This window comes from Tilletiopsis washingtonensis (assembly GCF_003144115.1).
Source record: "Tilletiopsis washingtonensis strain MCA 4186 unplaced genomic scaffold FA09scaffold_23, whole genome shotgun sequence".
Classification (NCBI taxonomy): domain Eukaryota; kingdom Fungi; phylum Basidiomycota; class Exobasidiomycetes; order Entylomatales; genus Tilletiopsis; species Tilletiopsis washingtonensis.
The window spans coordinates 338865-358312 of NW_020312020.1; the positions used below are offsets into that span (position 1 = coordinate 338865).

Sequence of the window (19448 nt, forward strand, 5' to 3'; positions counted from 1 at the left end):
GGCGCTGGAGGTGAGAGGCGGCGCCAAGGACAAGCAGCGAGAAGCGAGCTCGAGGCGCAGAAGGCACCGCGGCGGCGGCCGCGCGAGCGGCAGCCGCTGCACCGCCTTGGCCTTTCGCACGGGCAGCGCAAGGCGCGCCGCTGTGCCGCATGCCGCCGCAGCGCTACGCCCGCACCGCGGCGCTGCCCCTCGCGCGCGCGGCGTGCCGCTCCGCAAGCGGCCGCGCGACCTTCGCCATGATGAGCCCCGCACCAGCCGCACAAGCACCGCTTCCATGCTGCGAGCGCCGGGGCATCAAGATTTGCGCGGGAGCAGAGCGACGGGCGATCAGGCACCGGCGGCGGCTCCGGCTCGCAGCGGCACGGCGCACAACGTGGCCGGCGGCCGTCCTCGCGGTGCAACCGGCTGGTGCAGCTCGCAGGACGCAAGCAGCGTCGTGCGCAGGCTCGCACCGACGTCTGTAGCACCCGGATGCATTCGAAATGTCGCCTGGACCGGTGGCTTGAGATCCTTCCACGCTGCAGCTGCTACAGACGAGAAGCGAGGCTGGCGGGTGGGGGCGGCGAGCATAAAGTCGTGCCTCGGGGCGCCGGCCGCTCCGGACGCGTCCGGCCTGCACTCAGCCGCTGCTGCCCGGTTGCGGCACCTGTCGAAGCAGGGTGCGAGGGCCTGCAAGATGCTTTGCTCTCCGTCCAGCGACCCGCCTCTCAGGCCCTTGGCCGACGCAAGATGAAGTGCCGCCTGCCCCTGCACGGCCACGGCGCAGCGCGCGCCGCGCGCGCGCCCCTTGGGACGCGCCTGCGCGGCTCTGGCGAGCCTGGGGGCTGCGCAACGTCTCGCTTCAGCCTCGCTTTGAGTGTCTAGCCTCGCCAGCCGCGACCCGTCGTTTGCTGTCACTCCACCCGGGCTCAGCTCGGCCACGGCCGCGGACCTCTCCGAGCCCCTGCCCAAAGGAGTTAGCGAGGCTAGATCTGTCAGTGAGGAGGCCGGTCCGTGCGCCAGGCCGGATGAACATGCGACTTTGCCTCGAACATTCGGCCATGCGGATGCGCATCTTGTCCTTGCTCTCGCTCTCTTGTGGCAGCTCGTGCCAGACTGGCGGAACGTCGCTGCTGGAAGCGGAGGCGCTGCACGAAGGATCAAGAGCTCGTCGGGGCGAGGCAGCTCGGGCGATGACGCTCTGCTGAGCGCTGAGGCTGCCGCGCTGCGCAGACGCCGCAACCGGCACCGGCTGCCTCTGCGCTGCTGACGTGCGCCGGCGGCCCAGCGATCAACGCGCGCCGCTTTCCTTTCTCCACATGCGCTCCACGGCGAGCCTCCGATGCAGGGTCCTCGCAGCGGTGGCTTGGGCCAACCAGAGCGAGCGCGATGGCAAGCTAAGCAGCGCAGCACCGATGCGCAGCGCCGAGCGACGGCGGCAGCATGGCGGGCGTCTCATGGCAGCACGAGCATCTCATGAGCCGTGACGGGAACTCGGCGCGGACGGTACGGCAGCGTTGAGCGGAGGTGCGCGAGGCCGCGCGGCGCCGGTGCCGCTGCTTGCGCTCTGCGTCATGAGGGAGCTGACGCACGATCGGGCAGGCCGCGAGGGTGTTGCGCCGCACCGCACCGCAACGGCGAGCGACGCTGCTTAGCAACCCTTCGGCCTCGGGCAGCACGGCGCCAGCCAGAGTACAAGGAGCACAGCGAGGCGTGGTCCTTTCTGCCGTCCCACCACCACCTCCAGCTCCTAGCCAGCTGCCACCCACCCACCCAACCCACCCACACTCTCCACCATGGCCCCCTCCGCCACCAGCACGGCCTCGGCGCCGGCCGCGTCCGGCAACCCCGTTGCGCTCGGCGAGCCCGGCTACCACCTGCCCGTGCGCAGCTTCGCCGACGACGCGTACGGCACGACGGGCATCTACACGACGAGCAACGGCGTCGCCGTGCCGCACCCCTACGCGTCGCAGCGCGTCGGCCAGGACGGCCCGCTGCTGCTGCAGGACCACCACCTGGTGTGAGTGAGGCGGATTGCTGGGCGTGGAGAGCATGCCGCCGCAGAGGTGCTGCAATGCGGCAGCGCCACCGCGGCGGTGCAGCATGCCGCCGATGCCGTGCCACCGGCACGGCAGTGGTGCTGCGGGCATGCCGCCGATGTTGGACCTCGCAGACCGCTCATGTTGGACACGCCACTCACTCCATCCGCCCGCAGCGACCTCCTCTCGCACTTCGACCGCGAGCGCATCCCCGAGCGCGTCGTGCACGCAAAGGGCGGCGGCGCCCACGGCAAGTTCACCTGCACGCACCCCATCCCGCACCTCTCCGTCGCCAAGCTCTTCGGCGAGGCGGGCAAGGTGACGCCCGTCACCGTGCGCTTCAGCACCGTCGGCGGCGAGAGCGGCTCGCCCGACTGCGCACGTGGTGCGTCGGCAGTCAGAGTGGCTGCCTTGCACGGCGCACATCGCTGACCCGCCGCTCAGACCCGCGCGGCTTCAGCATCAAGTTTAGGACCGAGGAGGGAGTGAGTGCCCATGTGTCGGCGGCGTCGTCGTCAACGCTGCCATGCTGACAGTGCGCCACGCAGAACATGGACTGGGTCTTCAACAACACGCCCGTCTTCTTCCTGCGCGACCCGGCCAAGTTGTGAGTCGCCGCGCAGCCTCCGACGCGTCGCCTCTCCTCCATCGTACTCAGCTCCGTCTCCTCGACAGCCCGAACTTCATCCACACCCAAAAGGTGCGAGAAGAAATTGGGCTTTGCAGCGCTCGAGCACGGCTGACATGACCCTTGACCGCTCAGCGTCACCCTGTCAGCCACGCCACGCACGGCGATGACAGCACGCAGTTCTGGGACTACATGGGGTGAGTGCGGCCTCTCCCCCTCCTCCCGCAAGCGCTCACACTGCCAAGAAACAACCCAGAGAGCGTGCACCAGTTTATGTATCTCTTTGGCCGTGAGTGTCCAGCGCTTCTGCCTCTTTGCTTTTTGCTTTTTGCTGACCGCCCGCCACAGCCCGCGGCATCCCCAAGAGCTGGCGCGAGATGCAGGGCTACTCGGGCCACACGTTCAAGTTCATCAACGAGAAGAGCGAGTGAGTCTAAAGCAGCGCCGCATCGTCACCTGCGCCTCAGCTGACGTCTATGCAGGTGGGTGTACGTTCAGATCCACGTGCTGTCGCAGCTCGGCACCAAGAACCTCACGTCGGCCGAGGCCGCCGAGGAGAGCCCCGACGCGCACCAGATCGACCTCTTCAACGCCATCGAGCAAAAGTCGTTCCCGAAATGGGATATTTGCTTCCAGCAAATGACCCAGCAGCAGCAGCAGGAGCGCAACATCCCTGTCTTTGACCTCACCAAGACGTGGTCGCGCAAGGACTTCCCGCTGCAGCCGCTCGGCGAGCTCGAGCTCAACACCAACGTCTCGAACTACTTCGCCGAGGTGCGTGCCGTGTGCTGTCTGTGTCCGTGCCGTGCTCAACTGTGCCCCTTCGTAGATGGAGCAGGTCGCCTTCAACCCCGCGCACCTCGTGCCGGGCATGGAGCCGTCCGCCGACCCGGTGCTGCAGTCGCGCCTGTTGTGAGTGGCCACGGCCTCAGATGGTCCTTCCTGCCCTCGCTGACGAGCCCGCACCTCAGCTCGTACCCCGACGCGCACCGCCACCGTGTCGGCGTGAACTACCAGCAGATTCCCGTCAATCAGCCGCTCGTCCCGATCTGTGAGCACCCTGTCGCGCGTCACATGTACCGGCGCTGACGTCTTTCCTCAGACAACTTCCAGCGCGACGGCGCCATGGTGAGCTCCCCCGCTGCGCGGCTCCGCAGCACTCCGCTCACACCCCTCTGCAGGCCTTCTACAACCAGGGCTCGCGCCAGCTGCACCTCTCGTCGCTCGCGCCGCCCAGCATCGAGAAGGCACAGTACGACATTGCCTCCATCGCCGGCTACCCCGACGCGCACGCCATCAACTTCCTCTCGACGGTGACGCCGGCTGACTTTGAGCAGCCGCGCGAGCTGTACCGCCGCGTCTTCACGCAGGAGGAGCGCGAGGCGCTCGTCGAGGAGGTCGCCGGCCACATGGGCAACGTGAAGCAGGACCGCGAGGACATCCTCGCGCGCGCCATTGCCGTGTGGGGCCAGGTCGACGAGGACCTCGGCGCGCAGCTGGCCAAGAAGACGGGCATCAAGAGCTACGCCAAGTCGCTCAAGGAGATGCGCTTCATCGGCAGCAACCACCCGGACATGCTCGCCACCGACGCCATCCGCCAGCTCAAGCCCGTCGCGGCCGCCTAGGCGATGACCTGACCTGATGAGACCCCCCTCGCGCGGACCAGAAACACCAAGCGCGAGGGCCTGTCGCGTGTTCCCTCTATTCCCGCCTCTTTGTCCGTCGAGGAATTGAATTGTCCTCTCTCACGCCAGCTCACCGGGAGCAGTGTGCGAGGCCGGCCCACGCGTCTGCCGCGCCAGCGACGTGCACGACGGCCGGCTGCCGTGCCAGGCTGCGCCACTGGGCGCTGAGGCGGCGCATCTCGGCGCTGTACGGCGCCGCCAGCTGGCCGCCGAAGCGTGCCGCGGCCTGCGCCGGGTCCTCGGCCTCGCGCGGCACGGCGGCCGCCTGGAGGAACGCATCCTGCGCGGCAGCGAAGACGCTGCCGTGCAGGTCGACGGCGCCGCGCCGCTGGTGGCCCTGCGAGAGCGTCAGCCGGTGGAGCCTCGAGGGACGGACAGCGGCACGCACGCGCTTGAATGGCCGGCTGCTGGGCTGGGCGCTGGCGCTGGCCGGGGCGCCGCGCTGCGAGGTAGACGCCATTGCCTGGGCAAGGAGCTGGGCCGGCGTGAGCGCGCGTCGTCGACACAGTGCTGCAGACGCACCTCGGGAGGGGCCACGAAAAAGGGCGTCGAGCGAAGCATCGTGACGAGAAGAGATAGATGTGAAGCGCCGAAGTGCGTGGAAGCAGCAAAAAAGCGAAGAGTAGCAGAAGAGACCGGCTCGAGAAGGCGCAGGGTGAAGAGAGCAGGACCAGCCTGTGGCAAGCGAAGCGAGAGAGAGAGAAGAGAGAGGAAGACCAGCTTCGTTTGCGACCGAAGAAAAGGGCGAATGTAGGTGGTGGTGCGGAGGAGAGCTGGCCGAGGCGGGCAGTGCTCCGTACGACATGCGCGGCGGCGACGCAGGCGGCGGCTGCTCAGGGGTCGACGCCTCCTCAGGGGCGGCGGCGTCTCAGGGGTCTGTCGTGAGTGACCCTGACGCCCGCTCCGACGCCCACCCGCGCTCTCCCACTCTGCTGCGTCTGCGTGCGGATTTCGCCTTCGGGCAGCACAGCGCTGAGGTGCTTGTGCCAGAGCAGCCCGAGTCGCGAGCGCGCCCTCGACGCGATGTCGTCGCCTGACATGGCGGCAGCAGGCGCAGGTCCGCAGCGTCTCCAATGTGCTCCGCCTCCCGCTCTTGGCTGTGCAGCACTGCAGATGGATATCAATGATGTGTGGGTATGTAGACAAATCACGCTGCGCGCCATTGCGAGTCGTCCAGCTCCGCCAGCGCCTCGTCCATTTCTCGCCTGCAAGCCACGCCATCGGGCGGGCCTCCCTGCACCTGCCACTCTGCGTCCTCAAAGTCCACGAGGAACACCTTCTGCTGCTCCTTGCTCCACATCATGTTGCACAGGGCAACATCACCATGCGTGGCGAGCGCGTGGAGCTGCCGGTATGCCTCGAGCACGGCCGCGCGCACCAGCGCAGCGGGCGCCTCGGGCGACGGCTGGAGCGTGGCGAGCGACTCGCCCACGTCCTCGAGGATGAGCGCATCGACGGCGTTGGGCTTTAGGCGCAGCTTCAGCGGCGCGTACGGGCCAAAGAGCCTCGGGATGACCACTCCATGCAGCGACGCGAGCGCAGCGTAGGCCGCGGCCTCGTGGCGCGCCACGGCCTCGAGCTCCTCGCGCTCCCGGGCCTCGGGCCACTCTTGGTCGAGCCATGGAGACTCTCCCTCCTCGCGCAGCACCTTGACGACGACGGACACGGCGTCGGCAGGCGCGCAGGAGCGCAGGTACGGCTGCGGCACCCGCTCGGGCTCGGGCTCGCTGAGGCGCGACGAGTGCGAGCCTTGATAGAGGTCGAAGTGCCGGCCCTGCGAGAAAGGCAGCAGCTTCACGTAGAGAAATGAGCCAAGGACGTCGCCCGATTGTGTGCTGCCATCATCAGCGGCGCGCGGTCCGTTCTCGCCGCCAGGGTCCGACACAGCGATGCGCTGCCTCTTGGGCTCTCTGCCGTCGGCATCACCTTCTGCACCGCGAACGCCGCGCTTTGTTTGTTGCTCGAGCGCCGCCGAGCGCGCAGTCTCCCTGAACTTCGCCGGGAGAAGCTCGATGACTTCGAGCACCTCCTCGGTCCAGATTTGCCGGTTGAAGGGCTTGGCACGGACGTGCTTCGAGCGTGCATAGAGAGCCCACGCCACGATCGAGGTAATGATGTTGGCGGGCGGGTCCGCCGTGGTGAACTTGGTCTGGGCTGGGGCCGAGGAATCCGAGACGATGCTTGGGTCCAGGAACGCAGCCACGCCCTCGGCCGCGAAGGAGAGATGGCCTGCTTGAAGCTCGACGGGGACAAAGACATTGCCGTAGTCCCTGTTGTGCACGAGGCAGAGAGGAGTCATTGCGTCAGCGCGGCACAGGCGGCGAGCAGCAGGCGAGGACATACGCGAGGACGGAGGTGCACTGCACGTCCACCAGGGCCGCCTGAGCGAAGAGCTGGTAGACAAGGTGGCGGTCGAGCTCGCGCCAGCGCGATCCGGGCGCGACGGCGGCGTCAAGCGGAGAGATGCGGCGCTCCGTGGCGCGCGCGAGGTCGACTTGACTGCGGTTCTTGACCTCGATGAGGCCGACTACATCATCGCCTGTGGCGCAGCAGCGAGGCGAGGAATCAGTACCGCAGCGACGACGGCAAGCATGTCGCCGTGCCACTGACCAGCATATAGCAGCAGATCGGGTTGCACCAGACTCCATAGCGCTTTGCGCGTGTGCGCGTCTTTGACCTCGACGAGCTTCAGCGGTTGCTCCTCCGGTGAGGCGAGCGCAAGGAGGCCGAAGAGGCTGTTGATGATCGGGCCATGGGCAGTGTACCACTCGGTCGTCCAGGCAGGCTCAGCCAGTCCACGGTCGGATCCAGCAAAGGAGCCCTCGGTGAGCAGTACTTGGAGATCTTGGATGCTCAAGACGATGTCAGAGCCCTCGACGAGCGCGGCAGGCGCGCAGCGCACGTCGGGCGGCAGCTCGCCCGGCCCTTGCTGTGCCACCCAGCGCTCGACGTCGCCTGCCGCGTTCTCGAAGATGCTCTGCACCAGCGGCGACGAGAGCGACTCGGCAGGCGTATGCGCGTGAGTCGTAGGATCGTGGACTTCGGCAAGGCTGCGCGCAAGCAGGTGTCAGTGCTGAGCGCGACGGGCCATGTGCGCAGGTCACCGCTCACCCAACGCCGGACGAGGCTACGTTGGCGACCTTGAGAATGCCCAGCACCTCGAGCTGCTTTGCAGTCAGCTTGGCCGCGCCCAAGCTCTTCTTGACGCCCGTGTGATCCAGCACACTGCCAGACTCGCCGTAGCAAAAGTCGGGGTCTTTGGCCAGCTGTACGAGGCGCGGCGATGCGGCGGCAGCGCTAGAGCTGGGCGGCAGACGGAGCTGCACCGTCCAGAAGTGCCGCTTTCTGAGCCGCCGGCGGTCTGGCTCCACGGCCTGCGTCTCGCTGCCCTGTCCCTCCTCCGCCGCCTTCTCTTCGACCGTCCGAAAGCGCACAGCCGAGGAGGTGCGGCCATCGGCCCTCAGCCGTGCCTCGGAGACGACACGGCCCATCGTCGCCGAGCCCGGGCGCGGCGCGCGCCCCGGCGCGCGCAGGAGCGTCGGCGTGCGTGTGCGGCGAGTGTGCAAGGTGGGACGCACGCGGGCGAGGGGTGCGCTGCGCGAGTGAGGGCGTGCGAGCGGAAGGGGATCGGAGAGTGCGGGTGCCGGCGGGAGTGATGAGAGTGAGAGGGATGCATTCAGCGATGCAGCCGCAGCCGCGCGGCAGCCGCCGCCAGACGCAGCAGCGGCAGCAGCGGGGCGGTGTTGGTTCGAACGGTTGCGGCACCTGCGCGCCGCGCGACGCCCCGCAGCCACATCGCCGGCGCAGCGGAGCCGCCGTTGCACCTGCCGCAGAGCACTCGCAGGCACATCGGCGGCTTCTCACGGAAGCCAGAGAGTAGGCAGGCCGGGCAGGAGCCTCGGCGCCTGCTCGCCAGGACCAAGCTCGAACATCGCGAGAGTGTGCAGAGGGCTGGCGGCAGGCGACGAGGGACAGCTGAGGGTCTGCATTCGAAGATGAAGAGAGGATGTGAAGGTGGCGGAAGAAGAGGGGAGGACATGCGGCCCGCTGGCCCTCTCCCGCCAGCCTGACGCCGTCCAGCGCTCAGGGGTCGAGCCTCGGGAGAGCTCGTCATCGTGCGCGAGCATTCCGGCCCTGTCCATCACTCGGAGCCAGATGGCGAGCAGCAGATGAGCACGTCCCCTCACCATGCTCTCTCCCTGTGCTTGGGTCGGCTGCTACGCTGCTGCTGAAGGCCCCCGGGCTCACAGAGGGCATGAGGTTGTCCGTCGTGCGTGCGCCGAGGTCTGGACGAACGTGCAACCCTGTGGCGGAGCTTGGTGCCGCGAGGTCGCTGAAAGCGCTGAAAGCGGGTGAAGAGGCATGGCCGAGACGATGCGGAGATCCTGACGCAGAGCCAGCTCGGATCCAGACCTGCCTTGGCCACGACCCGCCTCGGGGAGTGCAAACGGCGGGGAAGCGCGAGCGTGGGAACAGGACTGGCCGCTGCTGTCTGGCCCAGCCGAGCGGCACTGACGGCGCTGAACGCTGTCACAGGGAGCGGCTTACGTCAAGCCTGCATGCTGCATGTGCTGGCCGCGGTGCCGGGCGGCATGAGACGAGGCCGAATGTGCGCACGTGCGTGGGCGAGGAGCGCGGCGAGCGGGCGGAGCGGCGGCCGAGGCTGGAGAGGGCAGCAGCTGCCCGAGCTCGTCGTGCCGGCGGCCGGCCGGCCGCGGCCGCGCTGCTGCCGGCGGCTTGAGTCAGAGTGGCCTCGCGCCAATTTTGGCGCGCCGCGCTAGTGCGTCGGACCTTCGCCTTGCCACACCATCCGCCATCAGCGCAGCGCAGCCCCTCTCGCCGCAGAGATGCGGCCGGCGTTCTGCCTGAGCGGCTGCTCTGTTGCCGAGCGACGCTCCGCCGTCCATGCGCTGCCGCGGTGCATGCTGCGACGCTGAATGCTGCGCTCAGGCTGTGAGACGCGGTGCCTGGCGGCCAGGCTAGCGCCGGCCGTGGACGCAGCGGTCGGGGCCCGAGGCGTGCACGTTGTCTCTCGTCCCTCGCGGGACGAGAGCGAGGGGCGAGCCGTGTGTGCGAGAGGATGTGGCACCACTCACTTGCGAAGTATGCACGCGAGGAGTGTCCGCTCGCGCAGGATCAAGATTAGCGGCGAGCCCCTCGGCGCCGCGTTCCTCTCGCGTGCGGTGCGCGCGCATGTGCTCAAAACCCCAGGTGCGAGTGGCGCACTACGTCCTTCCCTCCCCCATCCGCTGCCTAGCCTCGTCTAGCACACCTCAAGTACACGCCCGCACACTTCCAGCACGCGACAGCCGTCTCGCAAAGTCAAAAGCTCGCAACGTCTGGGCGCCACACGCAGCCAGACTCGCCGAGCCGAGAACCGCACCTGTCACCCGCCACGCCGAGCCACGCGCGCCGAGCTCAGAAGCACTCCCGCCATGTCGGCCGCAGACGTCATCACGCCGACGGCCGAGCATCCCTCGCCCATCGAGGAGAAGCCCGTCGTGACGTCGCGCAGCGACTCGGAGCTCGACGTGCAGGCGCCGCGCAAGCGCAAGCTCGGCGAGCTCGGCCCTGTTGCGAGTGAGCGCAGGGATGGCCCGTGTCTTGGCATCTCGTTGACCCCCACGCCCCAGTGATCTTCGCCTGCGGCACTGCCCTCTTCAGCGACGGCTACATCAATGCCAGTGCCGGCCCCGTCAACACGATGCTGCGCCGCATCTACGCCGACTACCCGCACGTCTCGCAGGCGGCGTCGCTCTTCAGCTCGCTGGCGTTCGCTGGAACAGTGGTCGGCATGCTCGTCTTTGGCGTCCTGAGCGACCGCATTGGCCGCAAGTTCGGCATGATCTTCTGCTCGCTCTGGCTCACGCTCTTCTCGATTCTCATCGCCGGCGCGTGGGGCGCGGGCGGCAGCACGGGCGGCCTCTTTGCCGCGCTGCAGGCCTACCGCTTCCTCCTCGGCATCGGCATCGGCGGCGAGTATCCGTCGGGCTCAGTCGCCTCGGCCGAGTCGACCGAGGCCAAGGGCGTGAACCCCAAGCGCACGCAGTCGCTGTTCATTCTGGCTACCAGTGAGTCGAGCTCGGGGAGGCCGACGGACCTATACGGCGCCAGATTACACACGCTGACGATTCCACTGTTGCCGCTGTGTAGACACGGCCATTGACTTGTGAGAATGTCGAGAAACGGTGCGGCAGCGCAAGCGCGTGAGCTCACCATCCCCCGACGCGCAGCGGCTTCGTCATCGCGCCCCTCGTCACCGCGATTCTCCTCGAAATCTTCGGCGAGCGCCACCTGGTCTGGGTGTGGCGCCTCACTCTCGGCCTCGGCGCCATCCCGCCGGCACTCGTGCTATTTTTCCGCTTCCGGATGCAGGAGCCCGCGCAGTACAAACGCGGCGCGATCCGCCACAAGCTGCCTTGGGGGCTCATCCTTCGCAAGTACTGGGTCCGCCTCACCGCTGTCTCGATTGCCTGGTTCTGTTACGACTGGGTTTCCTACCCGTACTCCACATTCCGGAGCGTCTGAGAGCCTCAGAAAGCTGACAGGGACCTTCCAGGGCAGGTTTGCTTAGCAGTCTCTTCCTCTCGGGCCTCGTGGGGGACTCCCTGCAGAAATCTCTTTGGTGGAGCGTCGTCATCAACCTTTTCTACATCCCAGGTGAGCACATCCTGTGCAGGATCGATCCTGCTACGTCTCTGATCAAAAGCTTTTCGCAGGGACCCTGATTGGCGCCTGTGAGTAGGATGCGCGGGTAGCATGACCATCGCCGCGACGCGCTGACGCGCCGTGCAGACGTGAGCGACCGCCTCGGCCCCAAGTACACCTTCATCACAGCGCTGCTCGTGCAGGCCGCCTTTGGCTTCGGCCTCGCCGGCGGCTTCCCGCATCTGCGTAACAACCTCGCCGGCATCATAATGTAAAAAAGCGTGCCAGGACCGCGGGCCGCGTCGCGCGGATCTCGTGCCCTTCGCTGACACTCCCCTTTCCCTTGCGCAGTCTCTACGGCTGCTTCGTCGCCGCCGGAGAGGCGGGTCCGGGCAACAACCTCGGCCTGCTCGCAAGCAAGGCCGTGGCTCCCACTGCGGTCCGCGGCCAGTTCTACGGCATCGCTGCCGCCATTGGCAAGGTTGGCGCCTTCACGGGCACGTATGCCTTCACGGCTATCCAGTCGTCCGTCTCCGGAGGGAACACGGATGCGGATATTGCTTACGAGACGCCTTTCTACATTGGAGCGGGCCTCGCCCTCGTCTCGGCCGCGATCGTGTATCTCTTCATCCCTCCGGTGACGCACGACGGCATGGCGCGCCTCGATGCCGAGTTTGAGGCGTACCTGGCCGAGCACGGCTACGACATGAGCCTCATGGGCCTCAAGGATGCTGCAGCCGACAGCGAGGCTGCACCGGTTCGCGAGTCTGACGAGAAGGCGTCGCGCTAGCCAGACATCAAGGGCTCCGGCTCGCGGCTCGGACGAGGAGGTGTCGCGCCGAATGCTTGCACATGCGCGTCTGCTGTCGCTCTTCCTATATACCTCGTCTTGCAATCCATCTGTCTTCGCGGTGCTCTGCTGCTTGTAGCACTACCGGGTATGCCCGTGCTGCCTTCATTGTGGCACACCTTCCGTGTGAGCCGAGCTGCGTGTGTCGCGAGGTGCGGAGGGATGCGTGCCATGGCGCGAGCTGCCGGAGGCCGTGGGAGCAAAGGCATCGTGCGCCGCCGTCCGTGCGCCGCCGCCGCGCGCCGCTTGCCCTTCGACCACATCGTCCTGCTCCCCTCCTGCTCACTGACACCGTCCACTTCGCCTATTCCGGCCCTTCATTGCACCTTCTCCAGCTCTCTGCACCTGCTCCAGCTCTCTGCACCTGCTCCAGCTCTCTGCACCTCCCTCAGCCAACAGCTCACCGGCCGGCCTCTGCAGCGCGGCTCAGCCACTGCCCGGGCCAGCTGCAGGCCTGACCCTCGACAGTGCGCAGCAGCTGCCGTGGCCCGGCCTAGACACTCGGGCACCTCGCACAGCGCAGCCCGCAGCCGCGCTCGCTCGGGTCCGCGCCATGTCTGCCGCGGCCTCGAGCAGCGCAGCGCCGCCGGGTGCGCCACACGACCAGCGTCCGCCTGAGGCGCACTGGGACGGCGACGCCGACAGTGTCGATGAGAAGCACCTCGGCGGCGGCAGCAGCTCCGGCTCGGACGACGACGAGCCGCGCACGCCGCGCATCGGCGTCCTGCTGCTGGTCTGGATCCACGGGTGAGTCCGCTGCGGCGGCACAGAGCGCCCTGCCTCTGACCTGCTTCACCAGCTTCAAGGGCTCGGCGACGTCGACGTTCGGCGACTTTCCCGCACGCCTGGCACACATGCTGCAGGCCTCGCACCCGCACGTCGCCGTCGCGTCTGAGATCTACCCGACGTACGACACGCGCGGCTCGCTGGCGCGCGCCTCGGACGCGCTGCTCGAGTGGCTCACGACACGCACCGTGGAGCTCGAGTGCAAGCCGGCGGTCGACGCGGCGGGCGTCGAGGTGCCGGCAGCGCGCTCCGGGCGCGGGCTGGGCGCCGGCTCGGTACGCCTCATCCTCTGCGGGCACTCAATGGGCGGCCTCATCGCCGTCGACGCCGCCGTCAGCTCGGCCAGCTCGGCGCCGCCGGGCCCGCACCGCCACGACCAGCTGTGGCCGCGCATCTGCGGCGTCGTCGCCTTTGACACGCCCTACTACGGCGTACACCCAAAGACGTTTGCCAACGCGGCAAGCAAGTACGGCAGCTACCTCAAGACGGCGCACAGCATCGGCTCGCAGCTGGCGCCGCTGGGCGCCAGCCTGGGCTTCTGGGGCGCGTCGCAGGCCGCCGCCGCTAGCTCCTCGGCGCGCAAGGTCAAGGACACGCCGCCGCAGGAACAGAAGAAGGCCGCATCGGGCTGGTCCACGGCGCTGCTGGCGGGCAGCGCCGTGGCGCTCGCGGCGGGCGGCGCGACCGCCGGCATGTGGTACGGCGGCGGCTACGACTATCTGAAGGAGCACATGCTGTATGTCGGCAACCTGTGGGACGAGGAGGGCCAAAAGGCACGGTGCGTCGAGAAGCCGGTGTGCTTCCGCTTGCTTTCTGGCTGACTGCTGCTGCTGTTGCAGGCTAGAGCGGCTTGTCGAACAGCCCCAGCTGTTCTTCAGGGCGTTGTACAACCGCCTGCCGCCCGCGAGCGGAGCGCGCGACAAGCGCACCTTCATCGTGCTGCCGCCCGCCGCGTCGCCCGTGGCCGACTGCTTCGAGGCCGTCGAGGAGAGCGGCGCCGCCGACGAGGTCGACGCGCACACGACGATGTTCACGCGCTTCTCGCCGGGCTACGTGACGCTGGGCCTTCGTGAGTCTCGCGTAGTGTTCCTGCTAGCCTCGCCGCGCTCACACGCTGCCAGGCGCCGCCGCCATCATCTCCTTCGCGCTCGACAACGAGCAGGAGGTCAGCGGCAAGGCGCAGACAGCCGCGTGGCAAGCACCCGACGTCAAGGCAGAGGCCGCTTAGGGGTGCTGTACAAAAATCATGATACCCTTGTCTCGCCGCACGCAGCAGCACACAGCACAGCTGAGCAGGCAAGTGTGCATTGCTCGCCAGCCCTTAGACCGCCCAAATGTGCTCGACCTGGAGTGATGCCGGAGTGTCAGCGGACGCAGCATGCAGAAGGACACGCGACGCACCTCGTCGATGCCGCCCGCCTGCGGCTTTACGGGCGGCTCCTCTGCGACCTGCTCGCCCTCGTCGTCGTCCTGGATCACCTCGTCCTCGAGCAGCTCGGGCCCGAACGACAGCACCGGGCGCAGCGGCGCCGAGTCGGAGTTGGAGCGGCTCAGCGGGCCGCTGCCGGCGCTGCTCGACGAGCGCCGGCGCGCCGCGGGCGAGCCCGGCCCCGCCGCCAGGAAGCGCATCTCCTTGGGGCTCAGGTTCTCCCACGACTGCGCGCCTTCCGGCGGCGGCGGCGCGCTGAGGTCGTCCTCGCTGGCGCCTTCTGCTGCGCCGGAGCCCTCCATGTGGAGGTCGATCGTGCCCACGCTCTCCGAGTCCGAGATCGACTCAGCCTCCTGCAGGAAGCGTCAGCACTGCTCCCCGCACCACCTCGCACACTACTCACGCCGAGGATCTCGCCCAGGCGGGCCCACGCCGTCTGCGAGCCGTCCTGCGTGAGGCCCCACTTGCCGCTGCTCCAGCCGTCGCCAAGCGTGCCCTCGCCGCCGAACACCTCGCTGAGCACGTCGTCGTACTCGTCGAGGTAGCCGTCGAGCAGCTCGTCGGGCAGCGAGTAGCGCAGGCTCGTGGCCGCGCCCTCGGCGTTGCGCCGCAGCGGCGGCAGAATGTCCGTCTCGAAGAAGCTCGCCATCTGCCGGCCGGGCGACATGGGCGGGTGCAGGCCGTTTGCGGCGCCGGCGCCCTGGCCGAGCCCGCCGGCGCCGCCTTCCTGGCCGGGCGCAGCCTGCGGCAGGCCCTCGGCGAGATTGGTGCTGAGCGAGCGCCGATGCCCGTGGCCCTGGCCGGCAGACGGCGGCCCAGCGGCCACTGGCGGGCTGAAGCGCGAGGCGTTGTAGTACTTGACGAGGCCGCGCAGCGCCTGCTCCTGCGGCAGGCTCTCCTCGACCTCGGCATCGACGTCGCCGCCGGACAGCCAGTCTTCGCGCAGGTCCGGCCGCAGGTTGAGGTAGATCGCCGTGATGACCTTCATGTTGCTCTGGCGCCACTTGCGCCCGCAGAACGGCACCTGGCTCTTGATCACCTTGAGCGCGTAGCGCTGCAGCGCCGGGTGCGGCACCTTGAGCGTGCGCTTGAGAATTGCACTCGACTTGTACTGCACGAGCAGCAGCACGCGGTGCACCTTGCGCTTCGTGAGCTTCTGCAGGATGCGCGTAAAGTGCAGCGCGCTGAAGAGATTGCGGAACGAGAAGTTCGTCACGTACTCGATCTCCTCGCCCTTGACGCCCAGGTTGGCGACGCCGCCGAGCGGCGGCGGGCTGCCGGCGCGGCCGCCGAGGCCGATGCCGTACTGCGGACCGGGCAGCGCGTCCTCCGGCTGCGGCTGCCGCATCTCCTGGCCGCAGTTGAGCTCGCAGTAGCGGAAGAAGTTGAAGTTGGGCGCCTCGTTCTGCGCGCGCACCGTGTTGCCGACCTCCTGCAGCCCGAACATCTTGAGGATGAGCAGCAGGCAGTTCGAGTCGACGAGGAGCTGGCTGAGATAGTGGAACTTCATCGCGTGCGACGCCTTGAACCACTGCAGGCACAGCAGCAGGATCGCGCTGACGGCCTTCGACGTGATCTCGCGGTGCCGGACAATATCGATGTCCTCGAGCGTGGGCGGCGGCGTGTCGTCGGGCGCCATGCCCTCGGCGACGGCCTGGGCGTGCGGGCTGTTCGTGCTGCTTTGCTGCGTGACGGTCGCCAGGAGCAGCTTGAGCAGCACGACGACGCCGTTCTGCAGCTGCGGCAGCACGGCGCGGTAGAAGGCATCGACGCGCTGCAGGCGGCGCGTGTCGGCACGCTGCTGCCGCAGCGATGCGACATTCGCCATGTAGCGCGGATTGTCGAGCACGGCCAGCATGTGGTCGGCCTCGGCACGCGTGAGCTCAGCTTCGATGTCACTCTCGAGCTCTTGCAGGCGCTCCAGCGTCGGCTCGCCGCGCAGCTTGAAGCCGTTCGGGCCGGCGCGGCGCGAGCGCTCGGTGGTGTGCGACAGCGGCGCGCCGACGGAGCTCGGGCTCCGACTGCCGCTGCCCGACGAGCCGTCGTCGCCCGTCCGGTCGAGGCGGGACAGCGGACTCAGCGCCGCAGCGCCGTGTGTCAGCAGCGATGGTCCGGCGCCTCCGCTGGCGCCCGACGAGTCGCTGCTGCCTTTCCGCGGCGGCGTGGAGCGAGCTGGCGCAACGCCGAGCCCGACGCGCTGCCCGTCCGGGTTGCTGCCGACGCCGCTCTCCTCGTGGATGCACTGCTCGCGCAGGCGCCACGTCTGCCAGAGCTCAAGGCTGACGTGCATGTTCTCCCGGAACAGCCGCCCGGCCTCGTCGATGCTGAATGGCACCAGACGTGCGCCCTGCACGGAGCGCGAGTACGGAAAGACGAACGGCCGGTTCTGATCCGTCTGGTACTTTTGCTTGTTCGGCTTCGGCGATGGCGGAGGCGAGGGCGCAGGCGTGCCCGGGAACGGCCCATTTCCGGGGGCACCTGGGGCGCTGCCATTCGCGCCATTCGCTGAGGTCAAGCTGCTGTCGGCCTGGCCGAGCGGCCGCCGCACAGGTATCGGCGACACGGCCGAGGCAATCTTGTCCGTCGGCAGCTCGCCAGGTGCGCGCCGCGGCTGCTCGAAGGTGGGGTACTTGACCGTGATCTCTTCTTGGAAGGCCTGGAAGTCGAGCGGCGTGGCCTTGGTCGACAGCCCTGCAGCAGATCTAGTCAGCTCCGGCTGTGCATGGGCATGGGGCTACTTTGCTCACGCGGTGCCGGCTGCACTGCATCGCGCAGGCCCTCCAGCTCGCGTGCGAGCTTCTTGCAGCGGTCAATGTCGGCCGAGCCGCCCATGCAGCACAGGATCGACTTCCACAGCAGCAGCAGCAGCTTCTTGACCGGATAGCCCTTGGCGTTCTTCTCGCGCAGGCTGGCCACGAGGCCGAAGAGGTAGATGGGCATCGGCGGGTCCAGGCTCACTGTGCGCAAGTCAGCAACCGCCGAGATGAGCTTCGCAGAGCAGAGACACGTACTCAGCTCGTCGCCCCACTCCTCCTCGCCGCGTGCCGTCTCGACGAGAATGTAGAGCTGCGCAAAGTGCAGCGCGAGCTCGAGGTTGATCTCGTCGAGGTAGTCCAGCTTGGCCTGCGGCGTGAGCAGCGGCTCGACGGGCGGCTCGCCGGGTGCCGGCACGGTCGACGACAGAATGTGGTCTGGCAAGGCGCTGCGAGAGGCATCAGCAGCGGCTCTTGCCGCCCTCACATCGGCACGCACCTGAGCCAGTCATGCTTCCAGCCAGCGAGCCGCAGCGCGCCGTAGATCATCTCGACGCCGCCGAGATTCCGCACCATGCGCGCGTTCTGCCCCATCCACTGCAGCTGGTGCTCGGTGCCGCTCGTGTCGGCAAAGGCGCCCTGCAGTAGGTAGAGGAGCGCGCGGCTGGCGCGCTGGCGCGTCGCAGGGTCGCGCACCTCGAGCTGCGAGAGGAGCAGCGAGATGGCACGGCGCCGCGAGGAGGAGGGCTGCGATGTCCACTCTGCAGCGGGCGCATCAGTACGGCAGCAGCGCGGAGACCTGTTCGCTACTCACCAGATGGGCTCGCTTTCCCGCTCGCTGTCCCCGGGCCAAGACCAAGGCCGAGCGCTCCGCCATCGGGCTCGCTCTCGCGCGGCTTGCGCTCGTCCGACTCGCCCTCGCCCTGCGCCGCGCTCGGCGCGCCGCCCGTCTCGCACCACTCCTCCCACGCCGCGCGGTTCTCGGCAATCTGCGGCGCCTCGACGTACGAGTAGAACTCGTCGATCTCGCGCGGCAGCTCGTCGGCGTCGGCCTTGCCGTCGAAGGCATACTGCTTTGGCTGCGCGGGATGTCAGAGGCGCACAGCGCGACGCACGGCTGCCTCGCTCACCCGCATTCGGTTGGCGGCCTGCATGGCGCGCAGGTTGGCCACCGCCGAGCCGGCATCCTGCACGCCCTGTGCGCCGCCCGTCTGCTGCATCGCGAGGCTCTGCTGTGCCTGCTGCTGAGCCTGCTGCACGGCGCTGCCCGTGCCCGCCGCGCCGGCGCCGCGCCCCCAGAGGCGGAAGTTCATCACGCGGCCCGGCTCGTGGCGCCAGGCGCTGGCTGGCTGCTGCGCGACCTGCGGCGCCGCAGGCTGCTGCGGCGATGCCATGGCCGCGGCCTCCTCCGGCGGTGCGGTGGGCGCCGGCGCGGCGGACGCGGCAGCGCTGCCGATCGGCTCGGGCTCGGGCGGCTGTGACGTGAGCTCCATCTGGCCGCCGTCGGGCGCGCCGGGCCCCGAGACGAGCGCCTCGCTCAGGTCCGAGCTGCCGTGCGCGGCCAGCGTGCCCTCGCTGGCCTCGTCGCCGGCGGCGGCCGTGACGCCGAGCGCGCCGCCGGACATGGGCAGCGGCTCGAAGTCACCGTCGCCCGGCAGCTGTTCCTGCGCGGCAAACGCGGCGTCCTCGTGCTCCAGCGGGGGCGCGACGCTGGCAGCCTCGAGCAGGCCGTCGGGCGAATGCTCGGGCGACGAGTCGAGCGGCGCGCCGTCGTCGTCGAGCAGCAGCTCGGGCGCCCGCGGGCTGGCCGGCGGCAGCAGCGGCCGCTCGTCGGCCTCGGCATCGGGCGCTGGTGCCGCCGACGCCATGGCGCGCGGGCCACGCTAGGCCGGGAGGCGACTGATTTCGAGCAAGCAGTGCCAGCTGGCCTGCACCACTGGCGGTATGCGAAGCTGGCCCTCGAGAGTTGTGTGCCCGATCAGAGGCGAGAGGAGAGGGGCGACGCGCGGGCCGCCGAGGCGCCAGGGCGGCGCAACGGGCGAGACGGCGCGCTGGGCGGATGCGCGACGGAGCGTCAGAGAGGAGAGGAGCGAGCGAAGCAGGAAGCCTGTCGTGTTGAGGCACCGTCTGTGCGCCGGAGGGGGATGGTGGGCGAGAAGGAAGGCGCCGCTGCCCTCCGCTGCCAGCGCACCCCGCTGCTGGGCGGCGCATGCACGTGACGTCGCACGCCTCGGTGGTGGCCTGTGCGGATGCGGCGATCCATCTCTGCTTCCAACACAAAGACACCTGCTGCCATCCAGGCGTCCTGCAAGCACCTGCTCCAGCGACGCATCAGCAGAGGCTACGTTGCAGAGAGCTTCAGATATTGCCATGAATACCACATCGCTGTGCGGCAGCGCACGGCGCCCAGAAGGTGCTCGAGCGACGACGGCGAGCGTGGGAACAAGCCACAGGCGAGGCGCGCCTCCGAGCTCCCACCCCCCTGCCCGCTGGCGCGCGCCGCACCTGTGAGGGTGCATTGCACCTTCCCGACCACAGCGCCCGTCTCGTCACCGTCCGCGTCACCGTCACCAACACCGTCTCCGTCTCTGCAGTGCTCTCGGCGCCCGCCGTCCCTCTCCCAGCGCTCGTCCGCCTGCCGCCCGCCGGCG

General features: G+C 68.7%; 6 protein-coding genes across 6 annotated transcripts; 3 read left to right on the plus strand and 3 right to left on the minus strand.

Moving 5' to 3' along the window:
- The first annotated feature begins 1615 nt into the window (after positions 1-1615).
- On the plus strand, positions 1616-4336 carry FA09DRAFT_148681 (catalase-domain-containing protein). Its single transcript, XM_025739171.1, has 13 exons — positions 1616-1999; positions 2195-2403; positions 2463-2503; positions 2567-2625; positions 2694-2718; positions 2782-2843; positions 2892-2935; positions 2995-3073; positions 3129-3420; positions 3476-3558; positions 3618-3697; positions 3749-3774; positions 3828-4336. The coding sequence occupies exons 1-13, from the start codon at positions 1776-1778 to the stop codon at positions 4269-4271; spliced, it is 1668 nt and encodes a 555-aa protein (XP_025595650.1). The 5' UTR covers positions 1616-1775; the 3' UTR covers positions 4272-4336.
- On the minus strand, positions 4283-5307 carry FA09DRAFT_148763 (hypothetical protein). The gene has a single exon (XM_025739172.1). It carries the CDS (start codon positions 5134-5136, stop codon positions 4402-4404), a length of 735 nt encoding a protein of 244 aa, XP_025595651.1. The 5' UTR covers positions 5137-5307; the 3' UTR covers positions 4283-4401.
- A 171-nt stretch (positions 5308-5478) lies between these two features.
- On the minus strand, positions 5479-7822 carry FA09DRAFT_341290 (hypothetical protein; the record flags this gene model as incomplete). The annotated part of the gene is made up of 4 exons (XM_025744427.1): positions 5479-6601; positions 6675-6870; positions 6942-7381; positions 7443-7822. The coding sequence occupies 4 exons, from the start codon at positions 7820-7822 to the stop codon at positions 5479-5481; spliced, it is 2139 nt and encodes a 712-aa protein (XP_025595652.1).
- A 1944-nt stretch (positions 7823-9766) lies between these two features.
- FA09DRAFT_341291 (MFS general substrate transporter) lies at positions 9767-11769 on the plus strand (the record flags this gene model as incomplete). The annotated part of the gene is made up of 8 exons (XM_025744428.1): positions 9767-9911; positions 9965-10402; positions 10485-10500; positions 10565-10834; positions 10891-10991; positions 11051-11068; positions 11127-11250; positions 11331-11769. The coding sequence occupies 8 exons, from the start codon at positions 9767-9769 to the stop codon at positions 11767-11769; spliced, it is 1551 nt and encodes a 516-aa protein (XP_025595653.1).
- Positions 11770-12479: 710 nt separating this feature from the next.
- FA09DRAFT_301674 (hypothetical protein) lies at positions 12480-13701 on the plus strand (the record flags this gene model as incomplete). The annotated part of the gene is made up of 2 exons (XM_025740372.1): positions 12480-13393; positions 13455-13701. Coding segments are annotated over 2 exons (1161 nt in total), but the record flags the coding sequence as incomplete, so codon positions are not given.
- Positions 13702-13839: 138 nt separating this feature from the next.
- On the minus strand, positions 13840-19054 carry FA09DRAFT_322799 (hypothetical protein; the record flags this gene model as incomplete). Its single annotated transcript, XM_025741065.1, has 8 exons — positions 18251-19054; positions 17928-18079; positions 17612-17876; positions 17297-17558; positions 17056-17246; positions 16792-17001; positions 14448-16735; positions 13840-14394 (listed from the first exon to the last, which is right to left on the minus strand). The coding sequence occupies exons 1-8, from the start codon at positions 18663-18665 to the stop codon at positions 13840-13842; spliced, it is 4338 nt and encodes a 1445-aa protein (XP_025595655.1). The 5' UTR covers positions 18666-19054.
- Positions 19055-19448: the final 394 nt, after the last annotated feature.

Excerpts from the sequence above, each read along its gene's own strand:
- FA09DRAFT_148763 (XM_025739172.1), bottom strand. The coding sequence starts at position 5,136 with ATGTCGTACGGAGCACTGCCCGCCTCGGCCAGCTCTCCTCCGCACCAC.
- FA09DRAFT_148681 (XM_025739171.1), top strand. The coding sequence starts at position 1,776 with ATGGCCCCCTCCGCCACCAGCACGGCCTCGGCGCCGGCCGCGTCCGGC. Across the intron at positions 2,504-2,566 it reads AGTTTAGGACCGAGGAGGGA|AACATGGACTGGGTCTTCAA; the intron begins GTGAGTGCCCAT and ends TGCGCCACGCAG. Across the intron at positions 2,936-2,994 it reads GTTTATGTATCTCTTTGGCC|CCCGCGGCATCCCCAAGAGC; the intron begins GTGAGTGTCCAG and ends CGCCCGCCACAG.